This window comes from Podarcis pityusensis, assembly GCF_964106645.2.
Source record: "Podarcis pityusensis genome assembly, chromosome: 3".
In the NCBI taxonomy this organism is placed as follows: Eukaryota; Metazoa; Chordata; class Lepidosauria; order Squamata; family Lacertidae; genus Podarcis; species Podarcis pityusensis.
Genome location: NC_138026.1, coordinates 31,045,372 through 31,054,705, shown reverse-complemented (window position 1 = coordinate 31,054,705; position 9,334 = coordinate 31,045,372). Strand labels below are relative to the sequence as shown.

Here is a 9,334-nt window from a genome sequence, read left to right as displayed (position 1 = left end):
ATAACAATATATGATATGCTGATATAATAAGAGATTAAAACAGTGTATGTATATGAGCTCAGCAGGATTTATTCACGCATAATATGTTAATATATTGTATAATAACAATGCGAGTTGATACGATCCCGCTCAGCGGGATTTATTCGTATGTCAGATAGCACAGGACGTCTGCAGCCTCCACCACAACACACACCCCTGGCTCGCGTTACCTAGAAGCGCTTCGCGGAGGGATCGTAAAGGGTTAAAAACCGAACGCCTCTATCGAGAGAGAGAGTTTTGTCCGCTGCGAGCCGCCGTAGCAGCTGCAGCCGGGGCCGCCGATGATCATGGCTGCTGTGCGAAGAGGCGAAGCGGAGACGGGCAGAGGCAGCTCGGAGGTGGCAATAGATGCAGAAGAAAGCGAAGAGGAGAACATCCTCTACGACTTGCTGGTCAACACCGAGTGGCCGCCGGAGACGGAGGTGCAGGTGGGTCTCCCAGTCCCCCCCAGGCAGGCAGGCAGGCAGGCAGGTACCTGCCCGGCGGCCCCCGGGGCTCCGCTGCCCAGCCACGTAGGAGGAGAAGGGACGCGGGGCGGGCGCCAAGCTGCCTATGAAACCAGTGGGGCTCCTACTCCTGAGCAGACGTGTCCTTTGGGGCATGGCCTTTTCTTCTTATTAATTCTTATTATCGTCTTATTATTATTATTATTTAATTAGCTTTTTACCATTTATTTTCAGAGGGTAAACATTTCCTATTCGTCTTTGTTTTGTTTTGTTTTGAATTGTATCGTATTGCTTTGCAAAGAGTTACTCAGGAACACATCAATTCAAAAGGAGTCATTCTGTTTTGAAGCTTAATTTTTGCAGGTTTCTTCAGCTATGGGTATTAAACACATAGCTGTCAACGTTTCCCTTTTTAAAAAATTATTCCGAATTATTATTCCTCGCAAGAAAAGGGAAAAGTTGACAGCTATGATTAAACATGTGTTTCTGGCCAGCTAATACTGTCATCTGCAAATGGTGTACAATAAGGTTACAAAAGATACAATAAAGATAAAATGAAACACAACAATAGAAAAGCTTACTTAACACGCTTGCTAAAAGTACTGGTGGCTTGTTTTTGTTTTGTTATTGTTATTTTTTTTTGCAATCAACTGGTGCATAGATTTTATAAAATATATATATAAGCAGGGCCTATCTGAGGTCAGCAGGGAGGGAGTTCTACAGAAGTGGACTCACAATGCTAAATGCGTAGCCCGATATGAGCCATGCATCTGAAACCAATGGGGACCACTAGCAGAAACTAGTTTTTAGATATGCTGTAAGCTGCCCAGAGTGGCTGGGGAAGCCCAGCCAGATGGGCGGGGTATAAATAATAAATTGTTGTTGTTTTTATTTTTTAAGCTTAATTTTTGCAAATTGCTTCAGCTATGGGTTTTAACCATATGTTTCTGGGGGTGAGGCATTCAAATCATCTGTTGCTTTTGAGATTGGGCAACATTTACTATTAAGATGACTGTTTGCTATTAGATACTAATGGATTGTGGAATATTGCTTTATTTGATATAAGTGGTTTGTTTTAAAGTTAATGGAGACTTTTAAATATATGGTTGCTATTAGCATTGGATGTTGTTTTTATATGCTTTGTAAGCCGTCCAGAGTAGCAGGGGCAACCCAGTCAGATGGGCAGGGTATAAATAAAAAAATACTGTTATTGTTATTATTATTTACGGGAACTTGGTAAGTCCACTTTTCATGAAGAAGTGCATAAACTGCTTTAGGAAAATTGAAGGATTTCAATTTTACTTTCTGAAAATGGCAGGAAATGCTTAATAATTAATATAATATAACCACAAGTACTTGGCCATTGTTTTTAACGATTTCTATGCATTCACACTTATCAAGCAAAACTAAATTATATTAATTATATAACCAAAATATATTTTGAATTCCCAGCCTCTGCTGGGATTATTACGTCTTGTGGTTGCTACCTACCACCGGAAAGTGCTTTCCATTTTCAAGACTGGTGTGAGTCTCACATCTGTGTTGATTTGCTTGTTCCTGGCCTCTTGTAAAAGGATGCGTGGTCAGCAAGCATCCTGAGGATGTGAATGTGAAATATAGAATGTTTTCTTGAATATGGACACTAGCCATCATTTTGATGTTTTGGTCTTCTAAGGAGATACTCACATTGCATTGTGTATTTCTGCTTTTCCTGGTTCCAGCTGAAGTGTGCTGTAAGAGTCAAGCTAGGTTTGGAACTTGAAGCATAGACCACCACTTGGAAGATACATACCAAATTTTATCAAAACTATTTTAATATGCAGCACTATGATTTCTTTATTATTTGAATTAATACCCACCTCTTCGCACAAAGGTGCCCAAGGTGCATAACAACAAGTAAAATAAAATATAGCATCAAACAGCCATATAAATGACAAAGCAGTATGTAAAACAAGCTGGTTGGTAAAAAACCTCAAACAGATCAATAAACAGCAAAATGTGTGCAAAGAGAGTCTTTAGGATATGCACCTGTGCAAATGGAATTTTAAAGGTTGCTGGGGCTAGTGGTCTCACCTCTGTGCATTCTCTTTTACATTTAATTGAGCATCTGTACAGGATTTGTATCTAGATGACGTGTGTTTCTTTGTTTTTAGAGGAGTCCTATATTCTGTTAAAGCTAGTTGCTCTAATTTGAACATAGTGAGATTTACGATGCTGCTGCTTTGCTCCTCCCTGGTCCTTTTTGCTGCCACACCATGCAGTGCTAAGCCAAATTCCACCCAAACTGGGGCTCCTGGTTGAGGACAAACCTTAGCTACAATTTGAAGTTGGTGAGGCAAGAGCTGAACCATCAGCCCCCGGTTCAGACAACACTAAGCCAAATGTAGCAGCAAAAACGACTGGGTAGGAGCACTTCTTTCTGGGGTCACACAGAGTATCACTAAGCCAAAGTTCAGCTTGGTGTGTTGTATGAACCAGGCAGTTGAATGAATTTAATGGCACTCAGGACTACAGCTTTACAATGCAGTCTTCTACATTTTTACTCAGAAGTAGGCCCATCTATGTTCATTGAGACTTGTTCCCAGGTAGCATAGGATTGCACTGTAAGTCTCAATCCTATTCCAGTTTATCTGGGAGCAAATCCATTGAATGGTTCCTTCTGCTCTTTGATCAGGTCTAAGACCTAAAAGAGAAAGAACTGCTTTGTTTCATTCTATTTTGTAATTCCCCAAATGTGTCTACTAAAAGAATTCTACAGAAGCAATTCTATAGGGTGGTAAACAACATGTGTTGTATCCTCCTTGTTGAAAAATATTATTATCCTTGTACAAAATACTATTTCCACAGGACAACTGAGGCTTTGGCACATAAACAAACAAACCAATAATTGCAACAGAGTTTATTTGCAATAACCTTAGGTAGGAGGGAGTGCATAGCCCAGTGGATCTTTAATAATCTTTCTTTCTTTGTTTTATTAAATTTGTTAGTTGCTTTATCTTGCCCAGGATAACCCAAAACGAATTATAACCAAACAAATAGACAATAAACCACACTTAGATACATTAAAATCAAGAGAAAAGAGAAACACATTAAAAACATCCCACTTACTTCTAAAAGGCCACTGATAGTTAAAGGCCAAAGACCTGGTTATAGAGGTAAATTTCCGCCTGGCACTTAAAGGTATATAATGATGGCATCAGATCAGCCCCCATGGGGAGAGCATTCCACAAATAGGGAGCCATTCTTGTGTTGCCACCCTCCAGACCTCTCATGGAGGAGACACATAAAGAAGGGCCTCAGATGATGATCACAGGGTCCAGGTCGGTTCATATGGAGAGGGGCGGTCCTTGAGGTATTGCGGTCCTGATAGGTCAAAACCAACATTTTGAATTAGGCCTGGAAACTAATTGCCAGCTGGCGCAGTCGGGCCGGGATTGTCATATAAGTATATTTGTATATTAGTCACTGTAATAAACTCCAGCAGCTGTTTTGTCAGTGTAATCTAGTACACCAGCACCGCGGCTGTTTTCTAAACAGGGGCCAGCCCAAATAATTCTTTTAAAATTTATATTTATCTTCATACTGAAGACTTCGTCTCTGGCCTGTGCCATTAAAGAGAGTATTTAGATTCCAGTGTCTGTAGCTCAAAATTGGGGTGGGGGTAGTATCCCAAGGAAGAGGTTCTAACTGCTAAAGCAGGGGTGCATTATATTACCTGCATATTTATATTATTACCTAATTGCGTCTATCCTTCCACTTGTTTTGGACTGGTGGCCATTCGCAAAGGGGTTGGTAGCAATCTCAGGTGATTTGGGAGTGACAAGCATGTTGAATGGCTTGCCAGCAAAGTGGCCTTGGAGCCGAAAAAGAATTTTAATTAGTTGCACAGCCCAGCAGGTAATTCATAAACTTCATTTTCTTAGTAGGTTGGTGAATAAAGGGTTCAGTTGTTGTAGACTAATTCTTTTCTTGTAATTTCAGCCAAGAGGCAACCGGAAGCATGGCGCATCATTTATCATCACTAGAGCAATTACAGGTAAATATGCATGGCTTGCACTGATGGAAGTGAATCTTATGTGGAGGAAATGAATGGGGTGTGAATTCATTGGATTTGTTTATAAAGTTTGTTATCTGATATTGCCGTATACCTATTGTTTTGGGCAACATGTATTGCATAACAATTATTGAGGAAAGTATTCTTCCTCTTAATCCCCTTTGTTTCTTTTCTCTCTTTCTTCCCTCTCCCAACCGCCTGCTGCTTGCCTTTTCTGCAACGATTGTGTCTCATTGGCATTCATTTATACACATACAGTCATACCTTGGATCCCAAACGCTTTGGTACTCCAACGTTTTGGCTCCCAAACACCGCAAACCCGGAAGTGAGTGTTCCGGTTTGTGAACGTTCTTTGGAACCCAAAACGTCGGGGCTTCTGCGGCTTCCTGCAGCCAATCAGAAGCCGCACTTTGGTTTCCAAACATTTTGGAAGTCGAATGGACTTCTGGAACTGATTCCATTCGACTCACAAGGTACGACTGTATAGGCATAAGTCAGATCTTTTGAGATTTCTTAGAAAAGGTTTTCTGCAAACACTTAATCCCTGTTTGGCTATTCCGTTTAACCATGTGCTCTGTCTTCCTCCTCCTCTAGCACAGCTGCAGGGGAGAGGTCCCCTTTTGCTTCTGGTTTAGATTAGCCCCAGCCTGTCATGTTGTTGAAGCCTTGCAAACCATGGTTAATCTTACCTTGTTTTAGACAAACCATAGTTGACTTCAAGTAATGGGTGATGCTGCTGCCTTGTTTAAAGAAACTGCCATTACAGTTACGTGCAGTTCAGCATTCGGATGGCCCATTTAATGGAAATCAAGAAGAAAACCTTCCAAGTACCCTGAGGCTTGCTGAACTTTGTGTTCTCGTGCTAAACTATGGTTTGATGTGACATCCAAACATGGCCAGTGTACATTATCAAAAACTGATAGTCTGATTCTGTTTAATCACTGATAGCTGGATTCATCAGGTAATTGCCTTTGATGCTTGTATTTTGCATTGATCGCCCACTGGGTCCGCAAGGCAGCTAAATGTAGTGTTTTGTAGCACCAGAGCTATGTGACATTATAGACTCCTCTGGTACTGAAGAGGTAAAGTCATCTTTCTTGTCAAAGCTCCTCCTCCTGCCTACTGTACCCAACTCCAGCCGCAATTAATATAAGTGGGCATTGATTCAGTTATTTATTGGTATTTATTGCACTAAGAGGCACCTGTTGTTTTCACTTCTCTGGATCTATGATAGAATGCCTGGAGTTCTAGCATTTGCCAGCATGAGAACCCAACTCTTGTCAGTGTTGCAAGTGGAGTAGTGAGAAAGAGGCTTTTAAGGTTGCTCCTTAGATACAGTCAACGATACACCTGGCACCAAGCTCCAGTGTATTCAGTGGGCCTTACTTCAGCATAGATCTGCACAGAGTTTGCGTTGTTGGAGCCAGGCCTTAAGACTGTAGCTGTCCAGTGTTAAACTGCCCAAGGATAAACTGTTATACATCTGCAACGTGTGCTGCAATGAATCAGAACAAGGAATATTATTGTTTAAGGTGATAAAACATTTTTGTATTTGCTTGAGCGTCAGAATGCGTAATGGAAATGAGTGTTGAAAGGTAAGATTGGCAGAGTAAGAGATGGGATTCGGGAGTAAGAGGAAGAAGGTGAGCAATACCTCCTTGGGCTGGAGTAGATAAAGGATGGCGAGATAAGGAGGTCCCATTCAATGTGTCTGAGTTGACCTCCAAGAATGTATAAGAAATGTACAAAAAGCTATAGAAAAGTAGCCTTTTTTTGCTAGTCTCTCTCTTTTTCAAAGATTTGAACAGGGCCTTCTGAATTCAAACTTTCTCTTCTTTTATAGGCCCTGCCTTATTTTTGCTCCGATATTTGTGGTACAGGTAAGTTTCTTTGTCCTTTATTAAACAGAAGCTAACCCAAACCCTGTGTTAAGTTAGTTCAAAAGGATACACAGGGTAAGACCACAATTTATGTGTGGCTTACTTTCTGGGGATAGCGCCTGAAGCTAAAATTGTGTATAGTCAAAACACATCGGGTGCAATGGTGGGTGGGATTTCCAAAGTCTTTTCCTCTGGACATCTTTTTTTTCCTTTTCCACCCCCTTAATTTTTTTTTTTTTTTGCCAAGTTCATAAAGCTGAATGTGCACAAGTTAGATGCACATAAATTGTGAGCTTCCTGCAGGACATCTGCAAAGTATTGTGCCGCCCACTTGGTGAGCATAAAGTAGTTGGTTGCTGCATCTTTTTCCGAAGCATTAATATTTGCAAATAACTTTTGCTGAATAGAAAGGGCATGGATGTATATTGTGCATGTATCCCAGGGATACATGATTGCTGCCAGTTTTTACGGTGTTTTATATAATAACTTTTTGGGAATATAGCTCTGATCTGGGAAGTTATACGATGCTGACAGTGTTTTTGTATGTTTGAGCTTTGCACACTCCAACATTAGCACGTATCTATTTCCAGCCCTGCAAAATTTTCTCTCCCTATTGGACTTGTCCGCCTGGTCAGTAAACAGATCAATTGGCACTTAGTCCTCGCAAGGTAAGTGGCTTTGCTTTTCTTTTGCAAGTGTGTGTGTGTGTGTGTGTGTGTGTGGTGTCACTCGAAATTGCTGATGGGATATTATACTCAGGTGAGATTATCAGAAGGCAATTCCCATTTTATGGTGGCTTTTTAAAATATAAATATTGTGTTTAATGAATAGACATTACAGTTGCCATGCAAACTAAGTGTCTGCACAGACATTTGTAAGCATATCATATAATGCAACACATCTATTATATAAACCATTCAATATTCTTAAGATATCTTAATACTGGGAAAAATCACTTATTCTCACTGTGACTTATGCTAGTGTAGTTGAGCTTGTTAAATATGTTAGTATAATTTTACATCAGACCCAAAGCAGTATAAGCTAGCGAGAGGCAGCATAGGGTTGTGGCTAGAGTAATTGACTTGCTGACAGGCAGATTAATGCCAGTGTGTTGGAAGAAGCAAAGGTCACCATTGTCGAAGCAATGATTCTTCAACATCAACTTCATTGGACTGGTCATGTTGTTTGGATGGTTGATTATTGTCTTCCAAAGCAACTACTCTATTCCAAACTTAAAAATGGAAGGCGTAATGCTGGTGGTCAACAAAAAAGGTTTAAAGACTCTCTGAAGGCAAATCTAAAAAAAATGTAGTATAAACAGCAACAACAACTGGGAAACACTGGCCTGCGAGTGCTCCAACTGGAGAAAAGCCCTTTACCAAAGGCATCATGGACTTTGAAAATGCTTGAACTCAGCTTGAAAGTGAGAAACGTTGTAAGAGGAAGGCACGTTTGGCAAACCTGCACTGTGATCAACTGGAAATCTATGCCTCCACTGTGGAAGGACGTGTGGATCCAGAATGGGCCTCCACAGTCACTTACAGACTCACTGTTAAGACCGTGTTCATAGAAGACAGTCTTACTCAGCCACGAATGATCGCCAAAGAAAAAGAAGACTTGCTGTGTTGACTCTGCTTCACATCTCTACTAGTTTGCGAAGGGTGCTGGGAGTTGTCAGGAAACCCCTCACAGAACTACAGTTCCCAGCAGCCTTAAGAGACGACACTTTCCATTATTCTTTGTGGAAAGCCATGACCATTAAAGTGGCATAAAAGGGATTTTAATATATGGTGTGGATATAGCCTAATTTGTTCAGAAGTCCTTTGTTCTGTGTTTTATTTATAAACTCTTGCTCGTATAATATATCTATTACTATTGTGTTTCCTGTACAGAAGTAGATTTTCCTCAAGGCCCTTCTTTCCTTAACATTACTCTGTAAAGGCTTGTCTGCATAGATGTCACAGCATACATTATTTTAATAAACACCCACAGTTCTATATTCTGGAGATGTATTTCATAGTTTCAAAGTAGCTGTGTGCATCTTGGCAGGGAAATAACAAGTTTCCTCCTAAACCATATTTCATTGGAATTTACTGCTCTGAAGCGGAAGGCAAGTTCTGTCATTCAAGTCAAGTTACGACGAAATGACTTTTGGTGGGGGTTTGTCCTCTGAGGCAACTGAAATGGGAGTATGAATTGGTTTAAAGGTTTCCATCACTAAATCTCTGTGTGAGTGTATGTTGGAGGCTTTTATTTCCCATAGGCTTGGGATTCAAACGGAGTAATGACAGTTGGTATTGGGCAGGCCTACAGGGAAGAATATTCCGGAAAACTTGTCAAAAACCATTTAATGAAAAGAACTCAAAACATATCCAGGAGGCCGTTTTGCCTCGAGTTTCCTTTCATTTTGTGTGATAATCTATTTCCAAAAGCCACTTGGTTTGTTGTAATCATTGTAATTTTGAAGACAAATGCTGGGACACAGAGAGTGTTCTGCTTCAGAGCTTTTCTCATGTCCCGTTCCCCTGCCTGCTGCACAGGGATGACTCCAGAAAAAGATAATTGCGAGGAGTTAATTGGTTGGAAAAAGGGAACTTAACTTATGCTATATAGGCCCTTAATGCACTGTGACTGAAAGTGGTGTAGCAAATGGTGGAGTTATTTTGTGGGGAGCCCTCACGGTCTTCTGAGGGAGCCACATCAATCTATGGTTTAGCTCAGCGCAGTGCAGCAGCAAAGCAGTTGGGAGAGAAATGAAGCAGCCATGAACTCCCTTCTCAGAGCTTGTGCATTTGTGCTAAGCCATGTGTCAGGGAACTGCCATCGGAAGGAAGGGAAGTGAAAGGGCTCACACAGGTTGGGAGAGACTCAGCAGCTGAAGAGGGAACCAGTAGGGGGAGAGGAGCTGAGCTGAG

General features: G+C 41.0%; 1 protein-coding gene across 2 annotated transcripts in view; it reads left to right on the top strand.

The window, feature by feature from the left end:
- The first annotated feature begins 127 nt into the window (after positions 1-127).
- Positions 128-9,334, top strand: part of NBAS (NBAS subunit of NRZ tethering complex) — a 195,856-nt gene continuing 186,649 nt past the window's right edge. For both annotated transcript variants that reach the window (XM_080997879.1, XM_080997878.1), the window contains exons 1-4: positions 128-467; positions 4,467-4,521; positions 6,383-6,419; positions 7,010-7,087. In XM_080997879.1, the coding sequence (XP_080854005.1) occupies positions 321-467; positions 4,467-4,521; positions 6,383-6,419; positions 7,010-7,087 (317 nt within the window). In that variant the 5' untranslated portion in view covers positions 128-320. The remainder of the gene's footprint in view (positions 468-4,466; positions 4,522-6,382; positions 6,420-7,009; positions 7,088-9,334) is intronic.